The sequence below is a fragment of the Neolamprologus brichardi genome, chromosome 20 (genome assembly GCF_056152115.1).
Source record: "Neolamprologus brichardi isolate AB-2024 chromosome 20, ASM5615211v1, whole genome shotgun sequence".
Classification (NCBI taxonomy): Eukaryota; Metazoa; Chordata; class Actinopteri; order Cichliformes; family Cichlidae; genus Neolamprologus; species Neolamprologus brichardi.
In genome coordinates this window covers 6,025,051-6,052,787 of record NC_142123.1, presented here as the reverse complement: position 1 = coordinate 6,052,787, position 27,737 = coordinate 6,025,051, and the positions used below count along the sequence as shown (strand labels likewise).

Below are 27,737 nucleotides of genomic sequence, written 5' to 3'. Positions count from 1 at the left end.
TATTTCTGATGGAGTTTTCTGATTTCCCATGAGCCCCAATTGTTAGACCTCATTGCGCCTTCCTCTTTTTAAAAATCGGGGAAAATGCCTCTCTGCATCATAAAGGAATAGGCAAAAAGATATGTTTTGCAAAGTGGGTGAACTGACCCTTAATCTTGGGATAGTGGTTTAATAGTTATGATGGTTATGCTGATCCTTATGGGGGCAATGCATTATTTCAGTGTGCTTTCACAGTTACCGGTGCTATGCCCATATTAGAAAGTGCACGATTTTCACACGACTGAAACTACACAGCTTCTTGCACGTGAGCTTATAACTTGTGAATTACTTTGTGTCAGAAAACGTGTCACTTCCTTTTACAGTAAACGAGTATGTTTATATGAAACAGTGTGTGCGTGTTTATGTCTGTGTGTGATTGAAGGTGAGTATGGATCCTGCTGTCCTTGGCCTGACTTATTTGGAAAAGCGCTAATTGATGTGGAGCTTCCACCTCATCGTGTTTTGTCAGGACATGAAGACCTTGCTGCTGGATCAACAAATCCTGGAGCTCTGAATTCTGCCATATGTCCAGCCATGTGTTCCCATCTACCAGCTGGGAGCACTCAGCACCGATCCTGTCTTATTCACTGAGTCTATGTGCGACTGGGACCACGATGCTCCAGAGTGGGACCAGAGATCCAACTAGCTTGTCATTGTAAGCTATTACTGCTGCTTTGTCTGGTTCAGTGGGCTGACATGTTGCCGAAACTGTGGGGGCTTATGGATGAATCCATCTGATGTTAAATAGATATTAAAAAAAATAAACTTTTAAGTTATTAAGAATCAAACCTTCCAATCATATATTTAATATTTAAATCTGATCTGAAACCTTGTGAAACACACTGACTGTCACATCAAATGATGGAAACATTTCTGATGCAGGCCTATGAGAAAGAAACTGGTGGACATAGTCATTTTTTATTAATGTTCAGAATTTCCACAGAGACAAAAGCATAACTTGGAAATGTGCCCACAACAGTGGCGGTAAAAAGGCGACACATCACTTTCGACTTGTGTTTTCCTCTCATGCTAACCACATGGTTTGTTTGTCCATTTTCCACGTTTCTTCACTGAGAAATGTGTACATTTCACATTTTCCAGTCTACACCCAAACATAACAATCCATAAACTCTTCTTGTTAAAGGGTGACATCAGCTTACTCAGACATTTATTTATTTAAGTCTGCGGGGCTTACAGGAAAAGACGTGGGCGATCTTACCTGGTTTGGTGACCGAAACTCTTGGTTATTGTCATTCATGTACATGTTGTCACCATCAAACTGTGAACAGAAAAAAGAAAAAAAGAAATAAACATTGTATGCAAGAAGAGTTTTTTTTTTTTTTTAAAGGGTGGTGGGTCTGTGAAAGAGGTACTAAAGAGGAAAAGCTCTTTACGGGTGGCCTGAAGTGTGAGACTAATGACTTTGTCACTTTGGTTAAACCTCGTGGTGGCATGGCAGCATGGGTAATTACTGTTTCGTCAGCGGGCCGGTAATTAGGCTACATGAGCAAAGTGACGAGAGATGGGCTTTTCCCTCTGGGCTGTGCTGTGTGTGTGCGAGAAAGAGAATGAGTGCGGGTGAATCTGTGAGTGCTTACAGTAGTAAAGTGTGCGTTGCTTAGAGGCTTGCACATGTGTGTTGGTGTGTGTGTCTGTGTAGCACAATGAGGGCATGCTGCGTCTTTAGATTTGAGCTAATCAGGCAATGAAGGATCGCTTGCTGCAGGTGCCAAAACATTGCTTGTCATGGGGTTAGGACTCACATAACAACAAATTACTTTTGGCGGCGACGCTGGGAAGCAACACTGGGTCACCATTTCAGAGTTTCATGCAACATGCTAGCCTTCACGTCTAGCATGTTACTGAGCTAAATTCCCCATCGAGATCGACTATGAGTGCGCTACGAATAAAGAAAAAAACCACAGGCGGATTCTGTTTTTAGCTCAAGCGGAAATTAGATTCAGCCGCCACAAACGGCTCGGTAACGGAACCTGTGTGCTGCCAAGGTGACTGAGAAGCTGTGACCACGTTAAGATGCTCTTGGCTTCCAAAGGCATCAAGGTTTGTCACCGCGCACTTGCGGCAAATAGAAAAAACCTTGACTGGAGCGGGTAATGTTGCACGTGAACACGCGTACGCGTAGAAACTCAATGTGTCAAATAAAGCTCCCTTTTTTTTTTTGTTTGTTGAGGGAGGCAGTTCCTTGCAATATGACTGCGCAGTCGACTCGGGAACAGACAGGAGAAAAAACACGATCAAACTACACAGCGCTCCATGTCAAATTCCTAAGATGTGAAGATATGGGAGGCCCTTTTCATTTCGGGTGGTCTGCTTTGTGTCGGCAAAGAAAGCGACCAAAGCCTTGAAAAATAGACACGCACTGGATATGAGCGGACGCAAATGGATCATAACATATACCTGCTCAAAAACAGTGACCAAATAAGTAGACTAATGGACGGAAATGGGCAGAATTCCTGAGGGGGAAATCTAATATCTGCGCTGGAAGACAGGAAAAAGTCGAAGCAAATGAGCGTGTGAGTGGTGAGAAAGAGAAATTACTGTACATTATTGTAGGAGAAAGGACGGGGGAATGAGTTCCTGCCTCGGGGCAATGCTTGGCTAACGATGCATACTGTGGAAACCCTGGCGAGGATTCACTTGGTTATTCTAATGATTAAATTCATACGAAAACATGAAACTGACACAAGAGGTGCATTTAAGCCTCGTTCACACCTGACATGATTAATCCAACATCACTGCACCAGCAGCTGGAAAAAAAAAAGACGATAATTGTTCAATGCCACACGCTAAAGCTGCTAATTTGCTTAATCAAGCACGCCGGTGTCTATCATCTGACCGAACTGCGGCGGGAAGTGACTGCCGCTCGCTGAGAGGGCCAAACTAATGTTGACCTTGGTGACATAGCTGCAATAAACTCTTCATTCCGCACATGAAAGCCTCTTGTCATCGCCTAACTGAGCAATTTCATTCCATTGAAATCCACTTTGATATCACTGGTGACATGAAGCCATTCCGAGAGCTTCTTCAGAATAAGATTCTCTCGGATAAAAAGCGACTGCGAACAATGGCATTTTCAACCGCGGCTCTCATTACAGCTAATTCTGCCACGTGAGTTCTTCGAGAGCGAATCCTCGACGGCGTTTGTTTCTGCCCTGCTCCGAAGGAACAAATGAACTGAGATAATGTTTATTTCCACCAATTACATCTATAATGCAATATTCGCCAAAAAAAAGGCTCAAACTGCCCAGAAAGGTCAACCATTTTGTGCTTCAACATGGCTGCCCACAGACTGCAATGTAAAGCTCTTTCCTCTTGCTCCTTTTGATAGCTCTCCTTAGCAGTTCCTCACTCTCCCACTTAATATGCCAATTTATCCTCGGCTCAATGCTATCAACTCTGCCATTACTCCACATATACACCGCAGAAATTCTCTCATTCCCCTTTCTCTTCATCTTTCCCCTTTCCCCTCAGTCTCTCCATCTTTCTTTCCACATCCTTCCTTTTTTCACAGTTTCTCATGTTCCCCTTGCTCCCTTTTCCCCCCTGTGTTTCTCATCCTCGACACCCTTTTCTCCATGTTGCAACCTCCTTACTTCCACGTCTCTGTCTCCCTGCCTACTCCTCTTTGCCCCATCTTTTCTCTCTTTCTTCACCGGGCCTTGGCATCACTTTCTCATCGGCAGTCTAATTGGGCATTCTGCCTGAGACAAGGGCCTCATTAAGCAGTAATTACACACATGTTGTTTTCGGCAAACATCTCTATTTGGATTGCTTTGCATGGTAATTGTTCAGCAGGGACCACTGCTCGCGATGTTTCCCTCCGTGGCACACGTGGTGCTGGTAGAGAGGAATAAAAACATGGAGAAGAAGGGAGGGGTAGAGAGAGCGAGAGAGGGGGGGAAGGAGAGGGGGTGAGAACAGAGAAAAATAATAATAGGCTGTGGAAGAGAGACAAATTGAGAAATAAAGAATGCATACATGGGAGAGAAGGAGGATGAGTAACACAGAGGCAGAACAGAGGCAGCCTGAAAGGATGAAGGCAATGCTGAGGCAGTAAATGGAGAAAGACAATGAATAAATGACAAAAAAAAAGGAGGCAGACAGGTTCAGTGTGAAAAGAAAATGAGGTGGAGCTGTAGAGAGGGCATAAAAAAAAGAGAGACACACAGAATGAGTAAATTAGGTAGAGAAGTGAGAAAGTAAAGACAGTGACAGAGAGAGACGGAGAGACAGAGTCCCAGAACTAGGTCATGCCGTGCAATCATCGAGCGTTTCAAAAATAATGAAGCCACAAGGTGGAAGTAATGCTAACTAGCATATCCAGGGAAAACATGTAATATTTACACAGTGGTAATGGGGCAATACAATGCTGGGATCTTTTTTATCTTGGGAGTATATTTTTGAGACAGCTGATGACGGGATTGGAGGCAGAATTACAGAGTCTGCCGAGGATCGCGTTTGATTGACGGACAACACGAGCCTTCGAGGAAACATCTGTTTGTGAAGAGGGCGGGGTGGAGTTCAACTGCTCTGGGTGTCTGTGTAACGCCCAAACTGCTCAGTGATTAGAGAGACAAATCACCTTGTAGTAATGAAAAATGTCGAAAGCTACAAAGCATCACGACAATTTGGCCGAATTTACACAACTGGACGTAATTATCTCAAATACACAATCAGATGGCTGCTAATATTAGCGGCCACGTTTATTTCAGGTTCGGTTCATAAAGCATTTTATTACAAGCCTGTCTCTATGGGCTGCAGGAATTGTGAAAAGTACATAAGTACATTTATGTTACTACTGGGCTGCAGGGCTGCCCCATGAGCACGAGCTCTTGCTTTTCTGCCGCAGGCACAACTCTTTGCGCTCGCTGAGTGGCGGTTGCGCATTCAGCCGTCCGCACCGCAGCTGAGCCATTTTACTTTCTTTCAAGTGATCACTTTGCATGTAAATATATCCAAATTGGCATTATCTGTAACATAAGTGTATGGTAATTTTTGTCAGGGGATGTCAAGGTTATAAAACTCGGGATTTCAGCAGTGCAGAAGTGCATCTTGGAATCGGCTGCCTGTTAACGAGGGAGTCTTAATTGGTCACCTTCCTGTCATTATTTCACACTTGTTCCATTGTCTCATAAGCAGAAATATGTAAATGAGAAGAGCTTTATTGGAAATTTGCCTGTATGAAAATACAGTATATGTCAGCACAGAGAGTAGGAGAGACGCAAACAGCTGGCTGAACTAGCTAGAATGCAAATACGGTGCAGTGATGTCATGGATATGCTAAATAGCATATGGCATCATCTGAACTGGCTTCCCAAGTTAGTGACACTTCCAGAAAATGGTGTGAGGCAGTACATTTGTCAAAAAGAGTAGGAAACCCCCGTCACATCTGGCATGTAACTTTTATTTACTACTAAACATTTAGCCCACCTAGTAGAAATGAGCAACATATATAGGTCATGTGTCACCGGTCAGTCACAAGAATATAAATAAATACTGGGATATGATTAGTTTCAGGAATTTTATGCTACTTGTCTCTTTTTCCAGCTACACTTCAAAGGGAAAATGTCTCATTCAGCTGACATACTAAGCTTTCATATGCAATGCATTATATCAAATTATACATTACTAACCATGGGTACAGAATAAACTGCTCAAAACTTAATAAACTTATAGATTTACAACATTAGAACGATCTATGTCAGCTGTAAAGTTTTAATGTTGTTAAAATATGTATATGTATAGATAACAACAAACCAATTATACAACATAGACAAACATGAGAGATTTCTTTCATTATGACAGCAGAACTGCATTATCATATAACACTACCCCCACTGGGGTTTACCACCTTATTAAATATCACAGCACAATGCCAGTGGCCGCAGATACAATCAGATATCGGCGGCAACTTTGCACGTTTATGCAATCAACACCCTACAGACCTTTGTAATGTATGTAAAAGCATTCAAAAAGGAAAAACTGTATAGAACCCCCCATGCATTATCATGTTAAAGAACAACCCGAAACAACTTTTTTTTTTTTTACTTTTTCAGTTAATAAAAGAGAATCTATAAGCAGAATATGTAATATTTGTGACTTTAAAAGCCTTTGCCAGTACACCAAGTCTCTAAAAATAATTCTCTCACCGAGCGGAATTAATAAGCCCAGAACAGTACACAGCTATTCTGTGAAGAAAGGGGTGTGGTGGTGGTGGTGGTGGTGGTGAGGGCTCATGCAATATGTATGCCTGTTTGAGCACCCTTCTTCCTCATCTTCCCCCTCTTCTCTTTATTTCTTTTTTACATCCCTCTCCCCCTCTCTCTCTCTTCCTCTCTCTCCCTCTCTCTCACCAGTCCTCTGTTCAATTAAGCCGTAGGAACCTGAACCTGAGACAATGTGGCTCTGGAATTGATGTTGCCCGACTTGTCAGTGCTGGTTCAAAGCCACAAAGGATGACAGACAGAAAGACTAAAAAAGTAGAGGGAAACAGATGCAGAGGAAAGAAAGAAAGAAAGAAAGAAAGAAAGAAAGAAAGAAAGAAAGAAAGAAAGAAAGTGCTGTAGATTTTCAGAGTTACATAGGAGGAGGAGAGAGAAACAGCGAAGAGAAAAGACACTATAGTAACAATTCTGGTGTTGCGCCACGCCCCAAGCAAACAATGAACATAGGCAAACAATGAACATGGCACACACACACACACACACATACACACAAAGACACACAAAGCCCATAAAAAGCACAGCCTGTGGCCATGGCGACACATGCTCTGTTGTCGTTAGATAAGGGAAACAGGGCCTCTTCCTGGGTGTGAGAGTTTGATCCTGCGCACACAGACACACACACTAAACACACTACACCCACACGTGCATGTGCAGAGTGCGCTGCAGCACCACTAGGGTCACATCCACAACGCCGCGCATCTTATGTACCCTCACCTTTATCACCTGCATGGTTCATTTTCATATGCAAAGCTCAGGCTATGTTTATCTGAACACGCTGTGCTCTGGTCAGTGGACCACACAGAGCGTGGTCAGACAATGACACAACACACGGAGCAGCTTCTTGTATATCTCAGCTGATTTTGATGGAATTTTTTTGGGAGTTATATCTGGCTTGGTGCCATCTTACATAGTATTTGTTTACAGGACTGGAGAGCACGAACTGTTCTAGTGTTGCATTCCTCAAAGGAGAGTTGCAGAAGCATCACAAGACATGTTTGCTTACCTCTCCCACGGCTGCCGTTTAAGAAATATTTGGCTTTATTGTTACTGATTAAGCAATCCATCAACTCATAACTAGTCAAACAACATGTGCTAGTGAAACACAATGACCCCTTCCCACCAGAAGCAACTTAAACACTCACACACGTACAAACTCACACACGCACACACACACAGACACACACAAAGCTCCCATTCATCTACTCTGCAGTTGTACTGGAGCAACCACAAAACAGAAATAACAGTTAGCAGCAAAGGTGGTGAGAGGTGGGAAGGGAGATTGAGACTGCGCGGGGAGGAAGGGGTGTGGGGGGAGTGGGGAGGGTGGGGTAGGTTGGGGTTGGAGGTGGGTGGGGAGACAGGTCGGTTGATGCTAAATAAGGTTTTGTTTCCACCCTGAACTTGGGTTCACTGTGACTTGGTGAGTTTACGGCGCGATAAAAATCTCAACGGCGATGATAATGTAGTTCACACCTTCTAATGGAAATATCAGGTTGACAGATTTTGAGAATGTAATGAAATTTTATGTTTTGCTTTTTTTTTTCCTGTTTTCAAAAGTCAGATAAGATCTTTTTTTTTGTTCCAAATGCAGGTACACAAGGCAAAACCAAACATAAGATAACCGTGCTGTGTCAAATAGAAGCTTACAGTACCTCGTGCTTGCATTTCCACTGTTGTATCTTAAAAAAGCCCATAATGAGCTAAGCATAAGCACTGGGGAATTTCCTATTTTTAAGATGTTTTGCTCATTTTATACATACAAGAAGCTTAATTTATCTGGTTACCTCATTAGGGTCGTTGCAAATGCTTTTTTTAATGTTTCGTGGGGTTAGCAAAACCATAAAGTAGTTTTTTTTTAAGGTTAGAAAAAGAAATAGGTAAATGTTACGTGCATTCAGCTATTCAGCTTATGCTTACTGTTAGAGAAGGCTAACTCATTCTTACTGTATGGGAAATGAGGTTAACCATGATTCAGCTTTCTCTTCGGTATATCCTACGTTACCATACGTTCGTGCTAACACCCCAGCCTCTGCGTCTCTCTCTTTCTGTGCACCAGCCGCAGAGTTTCTGTGTCACAGAATTAGCGATGATCTAAACCTATGCAGCTGATCCGTCCAGGCCAAAAGGTATCCATCATGAGTGTGTCACTGCTTTTAAGTGGAAAATTTCATTTTAGTTCACGCTTATCTGAGAACGCGTCAGTTCTCAGAAAAACATATTTTTTTCTTATTGTTTTGGTTTTTTGCTCATTCTCTCTCACGCCTCTCATCTGTGGTGCTTTCTTTCAGAGAAAATCATTCCTCCAGGAGTCAAGGAAGAACAAAATAGAGATAATGTTGCTACATACACTCACCCACTACACCTGTTCAACTGCTCATTAACACAAATATCCTAACAGCCGATCACACGGCAGCAACTCAAAGCATTTAGACATGTAGACGTGGTCAAAATGACCAGCTGAAGTTCAAACTGAGCATCAGAATTGGAATCAAAGGTGATTTAAGTGACTTTGAACATGGCATGGTCTGATTATTTCAGAAACCTACTCAACTTTGAAGCAGATGGCCTACAGCTGCAGAAGACCACACGGTCACCTAAGAATGGGAAACTGTAGCTACAATTTGCACGGACCATTTGACAATAGAAGAGTAGACAAATATTGCCTGGTTTGTTGCCTCCAGCGATGGTTGGCACAGAATTTGGTGTGATCATGAAAGCATGGATCCATCCTTCTTTTAATCAACTGTCCAGGCACTTTCTGAGTCTTAGTACCTACTCAGCATCAATTCACTTCCCAGTGTACATGAGTATTATCGTTTACTATGTCCTTTGGTGCAAGTTTGTAGCTCAAAAGCCAACTGATTTTCTATATAAACAAACCCACAAGCATTCGGTCAAAGGACCACCTTGTTCGAGGAAGCATGTTTGTACTGTGTCAACGTCATGGTCAACGTATGGTTTGTTTGTGCACAGTTGTGGTTTGCATACACTCATTGTGAGCATGAGTGCCATGGCAATTTTAGGCTTTGAATGATGTCTTTGAACTCTTCCTTTTCTAGAGTGGTATGATTGTACAGTACACATCTTTAATGACATGCACAAGTTCAAACTCATTTTAGATTTTCTCTTAATTCTACAAGATCAAACGTATACATGCAGGCTCACATACATATATACACCCCTACTAATATTTGGTCAAATGTTGTACAAGTAGCAAGTTGTACCTCAACCGTATGCTTTTGGTATACATCAACAAGCTTCTGTCATAATTCTGACTGGAAATTTGACCGCTCTTCTTGGCAGAGTTCATTTAAATTAGTTGGTTTCCTGTCACAGACCCAGTCTACAAATCTTCAACAGGGTTGAGGTTGGGGCCTTGGGAAAATTAGCCATATAGTATGGGGGCTATATGTATAAATTAGCCCTCTGTGGTTGAGAAAAAAAAATCAAATTTATAGTCAATAAAGATATATACTGTCTACAATTATTCTGTACTGTACAATCAAAGGAACAGTTAGAAATAATCACAAACTCATTAAAAGCCAGAAATTACCAGGACGTTCATCCTGATGATGAGTGTATGTAAACCACAACTGTATTATCAGTCGGGGGACGACGAGTGTACAACAAGTCAAGCAGTTAGCAAGTCAACTACCTGGCTAACTAATGCTTGCTATCCTTTTCAGTTGCTGAAGAAGCTAGCGGTCTCTCCTGTAAAAACAAACAAACAAACAAAAATTTTTTTTTTAGCAGACTCTACAGGAGCTTCTCAAGAATATGGTCCTTATTTCAACCATGATATGTAGTAGCTGTTTTTTGACCTAGGGCTCATTAAAACAGAAAACTTCCAGCACGTTGTGATGCCCCACTAAATGCTCCATCAGAGGGTAAACATGAAAAAGACTGGCAGATCAACCTGTAACAACATGCTCAGACTCGGAGTGGCAGTTCCAACTCCAGCAGACTTCATCTTAGCTGAAAGACAAAATTATTTAGGCTCTCACAAGTTATTTATATGATTTGTCTATCTAGAAAAGTACGCGGTCAGTATTCATAGATTTCTTATGCAAGCAGTTCAACTGCAGTTCCAACCAGTTTGAGAAAAATAACTTTAAAACAATACGTTAAACATTTATCCTTTTCAAGGATTTCCACCCCTTGTATGAACCTTGATTAGCATCTGTCTGTCTGTTCAGTATATGTATCAGAGTGCAAAAGAGGTCACAGCCATGAAACGAGCCACGTGCAAGCGCATGTGCAGAGGTATAACAGAAGAATTCAAATGTCAGACCAAGGTGCCACCCACACGGCCTCCCTCAGCTTACTGAGGTAGCCTTCAACGGCCTGTCGGCTAACCAGTCCTGGGAAACACCTTCCTAGCATCAAGCACAACAGCATCACATGCAACTAGCAGCTAGCAGGTGCTGTAGTACTGTACTGCTATACTTAACAACGAGAGGAAAGTAGTTATCCCACCAGACTACCTGACATTCGCCTGTCTGTGGTGGTGTGAATGTGTATTTGCACGTTTGTGCATGTGCGTGCACAGTATGCGTGTCCGTACAGTATGTGCATGTCACTAGGTGAGTCTTTGTCAGTGAGGTTTCTCTGGCAGCAGGAGAGGATGCAGAGCACAAGCCACTTTTAACTGACTGGGGTAAACAGTGATGAGAGAAGATAAAGGGCAGAGTGAATGTCACATTACCCCAGCCCTTTGCTTCTGCTCACCACAACATCAGATAACTGCTGCAGGAAAAAAAAAGTCTGGTTTCCTCTAGCATATAATTGGTTATCTCATTGCGATCTACTGTTCTCTTGCCTCTGCACAGAATGAAGTATAAAGAGCAAAGGGAGAAAAAAAAGTCTGAAGTTTGACTGTTCAGTCAGTGACTAAAATAAATCATTACGAGCGTAGGAAAGGCACCAATCTATTTTCATGGTGGTTGCCACAGATTTAAACATTTAGCACAAAAAACAAATAAACAAAGAGAACACCTGACAAGGTGTTGTGTTCGTTTTCAAGCAACCTATTAGAATAGCACAAGCAACGCAACATAGACAGGTTAACACGTTGACTTGACTAGATAGGGAAGTAATATTGATTATCAGCAACAATATCTAACAACTTATTAGCTCAGAGTTAAGTAAACAGATAACATTGCATATGAAATGAAGCTATGCATTAAAAAAACAACGTCTGTTAGAAAGAACTTTTGTTATAAAGAGCCTCATGAGATCTTTAAATAAAAAGTAAAGTTAAACTCTAAACATGTCAAAGGCACTTTATTCAGAGTTAATGTGTCTCTCTGGATGCGACCTGATCATAACATAACACATCACCATGTGACCTGATCATAACAACTACCGAGGCGTATTTCGCACCTTCTTCGTGTTTTCACACATACCGTAATTAAGAAACTCCTGACATGATTTGTAGATTCCAGTAAAATGGTTGCCTTTGAATAGAGACACTATAAACGATACATATGTGTTCACACATTTGTGTATAAAACATATATGTGAAGGTTCTTATAGGGAGCTCGACATAAATACGGAGAGCAATTTCATCTCAGCATAAAGCCTCCAGAACTGACCAGGGCCCAGGATAGAACCTTGAGGTACACTTTTCCAAATCAACCGGCTAGGGAAAAAATAAGGGGGCTTGGCTATCTCACCACAGCAGTGGGTAGTCTTTTCCTAGATGGATTGATGGCCGGAGAGGGGGCAGTGTGGAGCCTAACCCCTCGCTCACCCACACTGTACCGGGCCTGTGGTTAGAGAGAGCGAGAGAAAGAGAGAGACAGCGAACAGGAAAAAAAGAAGAGAAAGAGAAGACAAAAGCAGAGAAGGAAAGGAGACGACAGGGCTTTAGATTGCAAGGTACAAGCAGGGCATTTGTAAAGGGAACATGTCAAGCCCTCCCGCCCTCTGTCGTGAACCTTTCTCTCCTTCTCCCTTTCTCCGGTTGCCCTGCTCTTCCTCTAGTACGGCGCGCACGCGTGGAGGGGGAGGAGTAACGACATGAGAATTACACAGTGACATGCAGCGCTGTGCTACGGGAAGAATGGAGGTTAATGAGCTGACATACCCTCCACCTCGAACACGCCTCCTCCCCATGCCAACCTCCCTGCTCTCTTTCACACGCTGACAAGCATGTACACAAAAACCCCGGCAAGACAGTGAGGAGTGAAAGCTGGCAGCGAGACAAGTTTTGGTGCACCAAAGGAATGTGGCAAGAGCGCAGTTTACACTCTCTTCACAAACAGTGCACACAGCTCACAGCTGTAGCTGGGTTATGAACAACTGTGAACGTCAGCTAATGTAATTTACATTAGAAATATGGCCTCGGCTAATGCAATCAAGAAATGGGAAGATGCAAGACTCGCTATGCATCAGAAATCAGAGGCATAAAAATATCTGGCAAAAAGTCGCTGTTAAAATTCCTACATTTGATCATACTTGTACTCTAGGTGAAGGGACGCCAGCAGCAGAATGGAGGCAGCAAGTGAAGCAACAGGTCCACTTTGACATGCAAAATAATGTGAAATTAAAAAAAAAGAAAGAAGCGGAGAAATTTAGCAGCGCTGGGACTCACATATATCTGGTATTATGAGGATTCGTCCTCGCCTGGCTGTGAACGTATCTACCAGCGTGTCAAGAGCATTTATTTCTTCATTCATAACCCATAAAAAGTTATGCTGCTCATATAGCTAAAAGAAACATTCAACCACAGGTTTTACCAACTTGCTAAACACTATAAAATACAAATAGATAAAACAGCCGATTTATTAAGGGACAATTGTATTTCGTGTCCAGACCACAAACCAAAAGCTATACATATTATTCTCTTACTGCAAAGAGCTCAGACTTCTGTGAATAACTGATTAGGCCTTCAGATTCTCAACCATTTCTTGGTTGTCACGTGGTGATGTGTGGGTGTTTAATATGTTAAATAAAACCTCAGTGGCCTTTAAGTTGCATCACCAGAAAACCAACACGCAAAGGTGACAATTTTTACCAGATAAGAGTCCATGGGTTCTCAAGTATGCACAGACACAAATAACACAGAGGGGTAAAAAAAAAAAAAAAACCCAAAAAACAGCCGACTTCAAAGGAACATTTCAGAAAAACTTTCAGCAAAGAAAAACTTAGCTGAACACCAAGTTCCTACGAGCACAGGTGAAATTCACACGACCACATCTAAAGATGGGCGCAGGTGCACTAAAACACTGAAATTGTGCCAATTTTGTTTATTTTCCAAATCTGCAGTTGCCTAAACTGTGTATAGCCTGTTCATATGGCTCAATTTCATCCATCTATTGACTGGTTATAGGATGCTACCATTTAGGGATAGAGACAAAATGTCTCTGCATGCATCCTGCTGCAGTTGATGTGCCTTAATTACCTGAAACTAAATGAGTGAAAAGCACAAGAGTAACAAAACAGCGTCTAAGAAATGAAAGAACTTTAGCAAAAGCAGAAATAGAATTGATAATGATGCGGCGACACAGCTCCGCAGAGCTTGAAAACAATGGAAGATGGATGGTTAGTCATTAGCACCCATTGTGAATCTTTCGAGTGAGTAATTTGTGGGAAGGCTTGTGCATTTTTAATAGTCTTAAACTGAAGAGCCCTAAGAACACAAACTCCATGAAATAATAACAGGCATTTCACCTTAGCACTATCCGAGCCTCTCAATTATTTACCACTAATGAATTGCCTTGGGCAATTCTTCCTAAGTACAATATCAACCATCCCAGAGAGCCTGAATCAGCTCACTCAAATACTTAAATACATTTACTCAATTATGCTCACTGTCCCCGCAATTAAAGAGCCAAGAATGTCAAGCTGTTTTCTGCTTGCTGTCTCGTATGCTCTGATTCAGCTTTGATATTTCAGCAAAACTCTTCCCCCGGATAGCAATGATTAATTGATAAAAACGTTTTCAGAGAAATTGCAACAACCAGGTTCGTGGCTTTTTCTCTGTTTTTGCATCTGTGGTGTGGGTGACGCTAAAAAAAAGCATGTTAGCTGTTAGCAGCGACATATCAGAAACGCAGGCTAGCAGACACCATCTAAAACACCAGTTGCAATGGCGTACGTATATGTAAGTGTTAGCAAGTGTTTATAAAAGCACACGCTTCATATCTGTTCACGTGGAGTGACAAACCGTGTTATGCTCTATTATTGCATTCAACGTTTTTATCACCGCACGATCGGAGAAAAATCACACCCATGCTATTTCCACTATGTAACAGATCAGGTCAGGCCTGACTAGCTTTAGTCAATTCCATGCTCTCCAGCTGTAAGTCTCTGGCTGTAACTACACCAGAGAAATTAATGCGCAAAGGATCCTGTTCCTAGACAGCTGGTAGTTGTAAATTCCTATCAGGGAATTAAAAAAATGTATAAAAACAAAAAAAAAAACCACCAAAAAAAAAGGAGGGAGCGAGAGAGTTTGAAAGAAAACATATACAATTTTCATTTCAACTGCTTTAGGGATTAAGGCTCAGGGCTCTAGAAAAAAAACTGCATTAAAATAATCCACCATTTGCATGTTTTATCTCACAAAGGAGGCTCACATAGACACACATATGCAACAACCCCCACTCTCCCTCCCTACCTCCCTTTTCCTCCTCCCCCATTCTGTTTGAGCACACACACACGTGCGCACACACACACACACATACCACACATGTACACGCTGCCATCATTAAACACACTCACACACACACATCGAGATCAACCTGCTGCCATCTGCTCCACGCGCTCTGTACAATCCTTGCAGAATACATTATTCACTACAATACATCACATCACATTCCCTCAATGTCATAGCCTTGTGCTTGAGGAAGACTCTGTGTGTGTATGTGTGTTGCGAGTGTGTGTGTGTGTGCGTGCATGCGTGTGTGAGAGAGAGAGAGAAGATTTGCTCTGTTATACGGTAGAGTGGTAGAGAAAATTAAAGACAGTTTTATTTGGCTTTTAGGTGAAACAAGACTGTCAGCAAAACTCGTGTCTGTTACTAGGCCAGATTAAAAATCCAGACAAGGATGTCAGTGTATGAAAGTGAAGGATAACAGCTACCGAGAAAGTGAGAGGAACTGACACATACAAGCAGGAGAGAGAGAGACAGAAGGCAGGAGTTTTTTTGTTACACACTCGGGTCTGCTTTCGTGAAGGACAGTCCTCTCAGAGAGTTATCAGGTGTCAAAAGTATGATTTAGCATTTCTCCAAATGTAAGCACATTTTTCACAGTTCATTAATGTGTTGACATTATGCTTTATATCCCTGTTTTTACTGAAGGGGAAGTCGGGGTCGTACCGCGCGGTTTTATTCGATGTGGAGCAACTTTTGGTTTCTGAAGTTAGTGGAGAGGAAGAGAGCGAACACTGGAATAAAGCGGCATTTATCTAATGGTCCACCAGTGGAAAATTACAACACAGACGCACAGTAGCTTGGACTTCAAGTCTCAGAGATGACGTAGTTGTATTTGACTTTCAGCAAAGATTTGGAAGAATGAATTCATGTTGGGTTTAGTCTGTTTTTGTTATTTGTTAAGAAGAAAAATCCCAATTTTATGATTTTTTAATGCAGCGACTCTGCATTTGTATTATTTACTTTACTCCAATTGCTTCACTTGATTTCATTTGAAAGATAAATACAGAAACATCGATTACTTTTTTTTTGTTGTTGCTTGTTTCCATTTTTATCTTTTCTCCCTACTGTTTCTTATGCGCAAACCATGAACATGTTAATGCATGTGTGTCGCTATGTGCGGTGGCAGAGCGGAGGGAGGGAACAGCTGGCAGGCCCACACTCGACCACGTATTGACCTGTTTTGCATTCACCTGTTATTCAACCTAATGTTTCCACTTGGCTCTGCTGCAGCTGAGCTACAATTAACCTCGCTGTGCGCGCAAGGGAAGGAAGTCTTGAGTAATTTTTTTTCAAAGCAGTTTGTCAAACTTCCCCAAATGTCATTCTGCCCACTGTCTTAAAATTAATGTTTTTTTACTTTAACTTTCCCACTCTGAAGAGAAGAGAGGCGAGACATCTAACCCTTCTGAGAGCTACAGTAGCTATAAATGTGGCCTATATTCACACAGCGCTAAATTCTTTTCACTTGATGCACGTAATCTGATTGCAGATAATTAGCCTCTGAAAATGTTACTTGCCTTTCTAAACCTCATGAATGACAGAAAACGCTGCTGCATCCAACCCTTCCCTTATCTGCTCTTCACTCGGCTACTCCGCCTCCTCTCGCTTTTTTCCCACCCTCCATTTCCCCCTCCCTCCTCTTTTCCCAGATGCCCTCTCAGCTCTTGCTTGTGTTTGGGCTGCAACTGCGAGGGGTCACTGCCTGCCTTGTCTCACACGTGGAGCACTGAGAATGTGTGTGTGTGTGTGTGTGTGTGTGTGAAAGAAAGACAGCACACACTTGTCTATGGATAATTATATGAATGAGAGCGTAAGAACATAGAAAAAAAAAGAAAGAAAAAGAAGTGTGTGAATTTAGCCTGATGTGTGTGCAGTTGAGCCTGAGTGCCTTTCCCACTGTGTGTGTTTCAAAGTGTTTCAATGTGTGTGTGTGTGTGTGAGTGCGTGCGCCTTGCGAGCTCAGTGCCAGGTCTCTCTAATGAGTCTGTCAGGCGCTGTTAGCGACGGCGTGCTCCCCTGGCTCAGCGCACTCCTACAGACACACTGTGATTAGCCGGGCCAACGGCACGCCACCGGGCCAGATTAAACACTCACCACGCCGCCAGGGAACACACACACACACACGCGCAGACACACACACACACTCAGCACAGCACACATTAGAGCAAAGCATTACAGTTGCTCTCATAGACACCACACACAGACGTACTTAGATACACAGCTTCATCATCGTTGTTCCTATTAGTCTGCAACATGTACTTGCCCTCTAGAGCCAGGTGTGGATGCCACTGGAATTGAAAATGAATGTGAAATATAAACATAATACAAGCTACCTATGGCACAGGCAAGAACATGCTAGCATTTCATTAATCTCCGTGCCGCTATTGAATTCCTGTCTGCTGCTAATCTTGAACATCACTCAGAATTAAGGCCAACCCTTCTGGCTCCAGCAGCTTTCAACATCTTCATTAAAGCGACATAATTCACTAATTACAGGTAATTACCCTTTAATGAACAGTCCAGATGAATGAGCAGATATGCAGAGGAGGAGCAGCCACGAGGAGATATCCTTTTTCATTCCTCTAGGCCAAGAGCGGACTCTGAATGACCGGGTCCTACGACTTCGATCAGAGACAGCGGCCTAGTGAGAACAGGCTCGGCTGACACATGTACACACTGCGACCACTCGTAGAAATGTAGACGCACCTGCACTTGGCAACGTCTGCTGGTCAAAGGTTGCAGATGAACAGTGCGCAGATGACTCAATTTTAAACACATTTTTTCCAGTTTTCGTGTCTGTCCCTCAGTCTGCCCGTATACTTATGGAAATTTACCCCTACGAGTAGTTTAGCTGTTGTTTATCTGAAGCAAATGTCACCTCCAATCTACTACTTAATGTAACACATTTTAAAGGACTGCTGTGCTTGCTAAGTTGATTTTATAAAATCATTGGTTCTTATCCCATGCCGTCAAATACTGCTGTTCTGTCAGATGCTGAACAGATAAACACAAGGTGTCCTTGGAGTGGAAATATTAGACACTGGGAGATAAGGGTCCTCTTTTAAAGAGTGATAAAATCTGCACTAGGATGTTAGAGTCCCCCAAAAGGCTTGCTTTATTTTTACTCAGTGATTTGCTTTATTTTCCCACTTTGCATCTATTTCTAACTAAACACTAAAAACTACTCAGCTAGGTTTGGGCAGTTTAGGTTTAGGAGGACGGGGTTTTAGCTGAATTATCCACTTTTGCAATTTCAACCCTCTGCATTGAAAGTGACTATGTAAATGTTATGCCAAGGGCTCGTTTACAAGCGTGGCCTGATCTCAGTACCAGCAGGTTCGTTGCTCCGAAGCCAAAGGACAACCTTGTGTGTATCTGTAAGTCGCCGGCATAGAGCATAATAGAGCAGAGTTCTGAATGGGCCGATTCAAGACAATGAAAGTGGCTGTTGGGTGACCTTATTAAAAACTCTTGTAAAATCGTACACTTTATAGTCACTTTACCCTTAAAGGATCTTTAAATTCACCAAGCAACGGTATTTTCTTCCAGTGTCAAGCTCTACAACAGTGTGCAACTATGTTTGTGTCAACTGAATCACTGCAGACTAACCCTGTCATCGACCTGAGTGCGAAAAGCAGTGTTGAACCCAACATGAAATGTGGGTTTTCCCTGTGTCAATATTTAGCAGGACTATTACTGACACTGTTAAGAAGTGAGATGTATGACATATTTGAGGCTGTAATGTGTTTAAGTGGGCAGCTTTTCGAACAGCGAAGGTGTAGGAGGTGTAGACTGTAAAGTCAGAACAGAGCACTGCTCAATGTTCCTTTGTTGTTTAACTAGAGGAAACAAAATCTTTTTTTTCTTTCTGCCTCTCTCTCTCTGAAAAGGAACAAGCGAAAAATGAGATTGATCTAACAACTTGCCAACAGTTAAGTTTCTTATCTCGGGCTTGCAGAAGAAAGTCCCTACAAGAAGAATGTGCACCAATTTTCCTCTCTTTCTGATTCTTCTCCTCCCCCTCTTTTACCGTCTCTCGTGCCAAGTGGCCTATTTTTACCCCTCCATGTGGCATCTCAGGGTTTTCCTTGTCACCGCCACGTTTCCTGTCATCGTGTGTAGGTACAGTTGAACAGTGCAGTTACTGAAAAGGCCCTGACACTGACTGTTTCTCTGTCTTCTCAGATGTGGTCACAGATCTTTGTCTTCACATTCAGTGCACTGCTGCCTTTTTTGTCTTTCACACCCTATAGTTTATTCATTTTGAAAAATCGCCTCTGTGCTGTGCTAGACTGTTCAGTTAAAGCAGGAATATTGGTCTTTAACCTCAATTTGTTTGCCATACATTCATTTTTCTATCGTTTATCTGAGTTTGGGTCATTGAGGCAGCAGTTTAGGCAAAGATGTTCAGACCTACCTCGTCCTCCTCCATCATCTGGGGGGACGCCGAGGCCAAATCAGCCGAGAGATATAATCTCTCCAGTGTGTCCTGGGTCTGCCCTAGGCCTACTCCCAGTAGGAAAGCCTTTAAAACCCCTCACCTAGGAGGCATCAAGCAGGCACCCTAGTCAGAAAAATGAACTACCTCAGCTGGCTACTTTTAGTGTGAAGGTGTAGTGTTTCTGCATTGAGACCCACCCCAATGTCTCTAAGGGAGTGCCCAGCCCTCCTTTGGAGGAACCTCATTTTTAACGCTTGTATCCGAAATCTCATTTTTTAGTCTGTACCCAGAGCTCGTGGACATAGGCGATGTTACGCCTGTAGATTGACTAGTAAATAAATAACTTTGCCTTCACACTCAGCTCTCTATTTACCACAACAGACCACCAATCCATTTGTCCACTCCTCTCACTCAAGACACTTAAACTCCCCCACTTGCAGAAGCAACTCCTCCCTGACCCAGATTGAGCACTCCCCTTTTCCAGCTAAAGATCGTGATCTAGGAAGTACTAGAGAACCTAAATCCTTCGGTCTCAGGATTAGGATTCAAATATTTATATCACACAATGTATAACCCACTTTGTTTACAATATAATCCAATCACTTGTGCTCAGACTATGAGGACCTTCTATCCTCAAAGTCTAAAGCATGGGCCTATTTATCATATTGCCATAAGCAACAACACAACACTGTGTGTTTCCTCTAGCAGAAATGTGCAGCATGTGATATACTGTACTGCGTGGCACAAAGGAATAATTGTGTTCTGGTCCTAGGAGAGTTGCAAGTGGAGAAATATCAACACAGGATGTATGGCTCCCAGCCTTATGAGACAATCCAGTTATGAGTGAGACCAGCTCATGGAGATTACAGCCATGTCCCAAAATACACAATATCCAGTGATTTGTAGACATTTACAGTGGACAAAGTGTCTAAACCGTTGGAAATTGCAGTCTCAAGAGTCGACCCATCAGTTATTTGGTTGATATGGTCTCATCCGAATAAGCAGCGGTTGGTCAACGGTCAGTGTTACTCTCACAAGGAGAAAAGTGCTACATCAACAGCCTTTCAGGGTTGATCCATTGTTTTTGGAGGCAAGTGACTATGAGAAACTGGGTGCTTGTTTTTTAAATTGATTTTTAACTAATTGAAACCAGGTCAATGAAGCTGTTTTCTGTCTGCATTATGTTAAAGGAGATAACCAAAAAGTCAAACGTAAACTTTGTGACAGCTCAGATCACAGGAGCATCAGTTACAGCGAGACCAAGCTGGAAAATCTACAGTGTCTGAAATGAAAGGCCCATTCATTTAATATAGGCTATCTGTGGTTTCTGTAGATCTTATCCATATGGGCACGTGGTTTCAGTATGCTGTTAGACAAGCAGGCTGCAATGATGACTTTGACACCAACAACAAATGGGCTTTGGGATAACATTTTGAAAGAATATAACTGATGCTGTGAATAACGTTTAAGTTGCAATGAATTTAGGTGAGCAGCTTTTTCGAACTGTGAACGTGTAGGAGGTGTTTGTTAATGTGATTTTCAGGATGTAAACTGCGCTGCCTGACCTTTATCACAGCAGTCTTTTTTTGGCTTTCTTCTGTATTTTCTTAAGTCAGCCCATATCATGTCATACTTTTTGAAGCATTTTGATACCACCCACCTGAATAACTTTTCTCTCTCCAAGGCAATTAAATTCCAAACCATTCGAAATCAGATCCAGATGCACGTGATCGACTAAATTTCCTCCACGAAACACAAATATACGTTATATACCGGTCAGACTCAAGATGGTAAACAATGAAATGCCAACAGACAGCCTGAAGTTAGCGGCCTTCTTTGTACTTCACGTCTCCCCTTGTGTGACACACACAGTGCCTCTTTTGTTCTGCCACTCACTGCTCGTGTTACAGTAGAGCTCTAATGCACACAGATCGATAGCATACTTTCCATTTCAACACGCTGAGCTGATGTTCGGACACACAGTTGGAATTGATCCTGTTCTGTCAACACGAACTTTTAGGTCTGTATGTCTTCTTATGGAAAGTCTTTAAACGAAAAAAAAAGAAATACAATTCACAACTTCACATCTGCTTGCAGCTTAATGTTGACATCTTCATTAGGCATTCAATAACGGCATTGCTGATGACATTTGGCAAGGTCGGTGGGGAAACAGAGCTGTGGAAACAACTCTACCCATCAACATCAAAACTGAACATGTGGCCCCCTCATATGAATAACATTTAAAAAAAAACAAAAAAACCTTCTTTCCCACTCACAGAAATTTTATTATTGGAAGAAAAACACACTGAATCAAGTAAAACTTTTCCATAACATCTGTGAATTGATATGACTATAAATACCCTAATAAAACCCTCAGTAAAGGCGTGTACACAAATCAGCCACAACGTTAAAACCATGTGCCTTTTTGGTGGTTTAGGTGATTTGCATCCAAACAGAAAAAAAAAAGTTGCTTTCAGAGGATCCCCCCCTCACAGAGCAACTCTAACCCATACGGGCATGGTGGTTGGAGGTTGGATGCAACTCTTTTTTCTGGTGCATTCTGTGGAGGCTTGATCCATTGGAAGAGAGATCTGACACCTTGGCTGGGATTAAACCAAGTCTAAAGTCAGGATTAAACAGTGCTGTTAAAACCTGACTTTAGGTGGGTGGTACGGATCAAAAGTAGTATCCACATGAATACCAGGGCGCAGTGTTACACAAGAAAAAAAATGTATTCACTTCATCTGTTGGTGGTTTTAATGTTGTGGCTGACAAGTGCGTAAATATATATATATATATATATTTTTTTTTTAAAACACACAAAAAACACAACATTAACAACAAAAACCCTGCTTTCAGGTAACCTGTCTGAAAAAGAAAACAAAAACCAAACCAGCAAAGAAAAAGTCAATTTCCTTCCCCTACAAGACGTCCAACCCATGCTAGCAGGGTTTTTCTGTTGTTTTTTTAACCACAAGTGAAAGGTGCAAAAACACCAAGCATATTTCAAGTAAGCTAAACTATTAACCTGTACTGATAGTGTGCAAACTGCACACAGTCTGAAAATACTGTCTTCTGAAACCTTTACTGGCAAGAAGATGTCAGGCTTGCTGCTTACACTCCAACATGTACACCCTGACAGCCGGACTGCAAGATTATCAATATTGAGATCACGGTTATTTGTTATTCACTGATTTCTACTGACAAAAGTGTTTTTATTGTGTCATGTAAACGCCACGTTGCTTTTTAAATCCTTATGCAACAAAATCCGATGCATCTTGGAAGAAAAGAAATTGCACCAAAACGTAACAAGAAATCAACAGGGAACCGCCTTCACCTTTACTTGTGCTAAATTAAGAAATACATCTTTAAAGACAAATAAGGTGTTTGTCAGGCCTAAGTTAACCTGTTTATTCACCTTCATGTGTACCTGCATGATGGACGTGAGCAAAGCTTCTAAAGTCACTTTAAGAAAATAACTGCATGAGTGGATAACATATCTTTCATCCATTCAGTTGACCATTTTCTCAAAGCCTTTGTTGCTCTCTGAGAATTTATTTCTGGCCACATGCGATTGGTTAGTCGTCATTTGGTATTTCTGAAATGGATCGATACCCTGACGTGCTGTACAGGCTTTTATGAACATCTCAGCTCACGTTTGATGATTCACCTTAGCAACCACCGCATTGTTTTTCTTGGCCTTGCACGCATTCATTATACAGTTTGTGGTGTAACTACAGGTAGTTGAATGAGTTACATGTGTTGCTTTGCAGTTCACACAAAGACCTATGGACTCTGCATGTCATTTGCTCTCGGTTGACATCACTTGCAACAAATCTAAAGTATTTCCAAACAGCAGCTGATGATCCACTTCGAGGGACAAGCTGTTGACCTTCTGCTGTGCCTAACGTTTGGATTTTGCTGTATAAATCTGTTTTTTTAATTAGTGTTACTCATCCAGACTAGTCAAGAAAACTTGCAGGGGAAGGTTATGATGCTCAGGCATCGATTTGCCTTTTCTTTGTGTTTTATTGTCAAATTTTCAATATTGCCCGATCATGTTCATTCAATTTTCTATCACACTCAAAATTGTTCATGAGATAAACAATCTATTAATTTGAATAAGTGCACAATCAATACATACCATATTACTGTACAGAAACAGAGGTGTTTATCCTAAGGTTTTGGGATAAATTAGTATGTTTCCTGTCTTTACATGTTATGTTACAAATAATTATTTGGGGGAAACACCTTCCTGGAATCAAAACTTAAATGTCAAAGCATGCCATGTACATTAACAAGTCGCCACAGGCTGTACAGCATGTCATTACACCTTTAGACTATTAAAATCTGTCTTTGAAGATCTCAGGTGGCTAATCTACACTGTTGTTTATTTAAAAAAAAAAAATAGCATCAGGAAACAAAAGAATGCCTGTCACTTCTTGGCTATAAATCATATAGTGGTCTTTTAAAATGATGCATTGTAGGAGGAAACACTTTAAATTTTTGAAGGTCTCTGCCCACACAACACAGTAGGTGCTTCTAAGACAAAGATAAAATGTTTTCGGTGATAACAATAAAGCAGCTTTTCTTGGTTCGATGAACCAAACCAGCAGTTTCTGAAAGGCAGAGATGGAGACAGAAACAGAGAAACAGAGAGCACTAATATCATTACCTTCTCTTCCTGGCATGAGAGAATATTCAACCAAAAAAAAAAAAAAAGAAGGAAAGAACAAAAATCAATCGCACATCCCACCATTTCATTTTCCATGTAATTAAATCATTTAAATGTTATAAACAACATGTAAACTCCATCAATGACTTTGAGCCATTTGCATTTTTAATCAGCCCAGATTAATTCTAATAAGCGTGCCGGGCTAAGGCGATGACAGAGCAGGCCTATTGTGTGTCTGTCACACTCATTTAATTCTGTCATTATGTCCCATATCCTATTATGATAATTGGCTTTTTATTCTCAATCAACAACCAGCCAAGGCTATTAAGCAATAATCTCTGACTAGACCACATTTAACCTTAACCATGTTAGAAGTTTGCTACCTTAAAAACACGCGGCTGATAAAAGCGAAACACAAAAACAGCACAATGCCTTAGGTTATTCAACCTGGCTAGTTGCTGTAAATGAAAAATGACTGTCAAGAAGCTAGATGTTGACACTTGGCATATGGTGTAAAGCAAACACATTAGACAGAGGAAATAGGTATCACCATCTTCCCCCTAGAAAGTAACTAAGCAGAGAAGACGAATGTGTCTGATGTGTTCAGCCATTTCCTTTGCTGTCTCTCTGGGGAGTCACTTGAAAACCAAATCTCTTAAAAAAAAAAAACCTGCAGTTTAATTGAACAACACCACTGCAAACAAACAAGGGGAGACTTTAGCCACGGAGAGAACCAGAAAGCCAAATATCCCAGATCTAAACCTTGAAACGAACTCCAGAAAAATAAGCAACAGCAAAATATAAGTCTTAACGTTTCACCGCTGATGGACTGATAGCAGCTGTAGAGAGCAGTGGGATTTCTTTTACTCTTGAACTTCATTCATTATTCATTTAGTTCTGAGTGCTTCCTTAGTCCCCAAATAAAAATTAAGTGTAATTTCTGGCACTTGTTGCTGGTAGAAGAAAAGCTCTCAAATTTTCTCAACTGTCTGTGAATTCATTTTGCCCTCATGACCAAATGCCGGATACGGTACTATAGCTGTTCTATAACATGTCTAGCACCACGGACTCCTGAAACTACATGTTCTATACAATAGCATTGCCTTGCAGAGCAAAGAACACCAAAGGCCACAAATAATGTGGGGCATTCATGCAAATATGTAGGACAGAAAGTGCCAGTCACTTATAGTTACTACTCAGGACTTGAAGCAACCCACTTGTGGTCAGGTACATTTTCAGCCTAGTCACAATACTTCCTTGGTTAAGTTATGCTGCATTTCTTTGAAACAGTCAAACAGGAAATGTGCTTTTCAGCTGTCATTGACAGTTATCTGGCGGCCACAATATAATTGTAGAGTAATTAACTGCAATCTACCATTCTGGGAAATGGCAAACATGTAAACCATGGATATGATTTCCAGTCATCAAGGTTAATTCTTGCTTAAGATGGAAATTCATCTAAACCTGCTTAAATGATAAAAGTCTATTCATAATGTTTTTTTTAAAGCTTGAAATTTCGGAAAGACATATGCATTTGTCATATTTTAGAACTCAGGTGTAATATTGACACATACAGACATAAATATTAATGCTACAACATAATTTCTTCTTATTTTTTATTATGTTATTACCCTTTTGTGTGACTGTTTTTAGGTATGCTACCTCTCAGTTATTTCCTGTGTTCTTGTAATGTTATGTGTACCTGAGGTTGACTAACAAGCTTGGCTGAGCTTTAAAAACAAGTCAATTTATCATACTTACCCATATAGTATTGAACACGTTTATTTATCTATGATATTGTCATTGGTTTTGTCAGGGGGCCAGCGTAACAATGGAAAAAGCTGCCGTCCAATCAGCGACTAAATAATTCACAGCAAACAATGCCAGGAAAGTGGTGGTGGTGGGGGGCTGGAAGGGCTTTGGTTCAACAGAAGCTGTGATGCAATTGACGGTTGGAACTTTAATGTTCACAGTGGCTTCTCTTTTCTTAACAAAATGCTTGTGCAGTCATCTCACTCATGTTCTTAATTCTAAAATTAGCCCTGGAGTACAGCAAGCTGTCGGTGCTGATTTAGTTAGACAGGTACAGCGAGAATGTATTAATTTTTTTCACAGGGGAGAAAAGTGCTTTTTGAGGTTTCAGTATGCCCCACTTTGCCTATATCCCTGCATTAGCGTCTTTTTGAGAAGCCACTTGACACCAGAAGAGATTTTTGAGAGATTTTCTCTAGTCCTGAAAGACAGATGCAAAAAAAAAAAAAAAAAAAGCACGGCTCTTTTCAACAGTCCAATAACATGTGCTCTGCTTTATTAAACAATAAAAGTCACACTTTCCCAACTCTCACTCGTTACTACTCTGAGCTATAACGAGCCTAAACTCTCTGCACAGCCGTTTCACACTCCCACAAGCAAATTCGCTTTTACCGCCCTAATGACTTAATAGACCATTCCATTTCACAGCCAGACCTCATGAAAGTGCCGTATGGGCTCATCATTTACATTTTACTCACTATTTATCTGTAAAGAAGACTTCATAAGTTGACTTTTGAGTAAACATAAGGTGAGTGTTACTATGGGGACGCGGCGTGTTCCTCTGTGCTCCGTGGGACTGTGGTCTGTTCCATTGTGGCAAGAGACAACAGCTGTCTTTACCTTTGGCAGGCAAACAGACTCATTAAGGGCAGCCATGTTTGTTTTTGTGCCCGATACCTAGCCCTAAGCAAACACTGCCATATCTCCACTCCACAGCCCTTGCAGTCTCAACATTTCCTTCCCTATTGTGAAGGGAGGCCCTGGCATGTTGAGCTTGCTCTATGTTTTTCTTTTTTTTTCTTTTTCCCCCCCTACAAGCTTTAGCCAAGCTGCCAATTGCTCTCAAAGAATGCATGCTTAATTGAGAAATTTAGTCGAGGTTCGAGCTGATGAAATGCAGAAATGTAAGTAGTACACTGCAGAGATGCTATGAATGTTGTGTATGCGTTATATACATAATGTATGTCATTATACTGCCTGATATCATATCTTCTGGTATGTCACAAGAAAGCTTTCTTTGTTTGTTGTGCTGTAGACGTGATAAAGGCGTCATTATTTGGTCTGCTCACAGCTAACAGTAAAATCTGCAGTGAAAGGTTTCATTCGCATATTTTCTCCCCTCTCAGCAATGTCTGCGGCTTGAGTGACAAGGCAGGTTGAATTCATAACGCTTTGACAAAAATTCCATTTAAGAGGGAAAATGGCATTGAATGTCATTCCATTACTGCAGATGGCAAACATGGGAACACTTTAACCCAGAAGGCATTCACATTAACTTATACAAAACAGCAGAGAGACTCTTTTTTGGGGCGCTCTCTCCTAATATACGTACAGTACTGGCGTATTTCCAGCCAGAGCATTTCAAGAGTAGTCCTCCAAAATGTACTCACTTATTTGATTTCATCCCTTTTCACCATTTGTCAAAGCCCAAAGTCACAATGCATTGTGAAATGACTTCTTAATGTGGAGTAATGAGGCTGTCACGGCAAAGCAGTCTCTGCTTGTTTGAGTTTGACTCATGTCGTAGATTCAATTAAATCAGCTGAAGTCAAGCTGGCCCCAGGCCAGATCGGTAATGCTTGACCTCATTCAAACAATGCTCAGACATATTGAAACAATAAGAGGAAGGGCCTTGAGTCAGTT

General features: G+C 41.4%; 1 protein-coding gene across 3 annotated transcripts in view; it reads right to left on the bottom strand.

Annotated features, from left to right (window-relative positions):
- Positions 1-27,737, bottom strand: part of LOC102791662 (TOX high mobility group box family member 2-like) — an 80,993-nt gene that overhangs the window by 40,173 nt on the left and 13,083 nt on the right. For 2 of the 3 annotated variants that reach the window (XM_006785497.2, XM_006785498.2), the window contains exons 2-3: positions 11,960-12,052; positions 1,259-1,318 (exon numbers count right to left, since the gene is read on the bottom strand). In XM_006785497.2, the coding sequence (XP_006785560.2) occupies positions 1,259-1,318; positions 11,960-12,052 (153 nt within the window). The remainder of the gene's footprint in view (positions 1-1,258; positions 1,319-11,959; positions 12,053-27,737) is intronic. The other variant, XM_006785499.2, reaches the window with a different exon arrangement.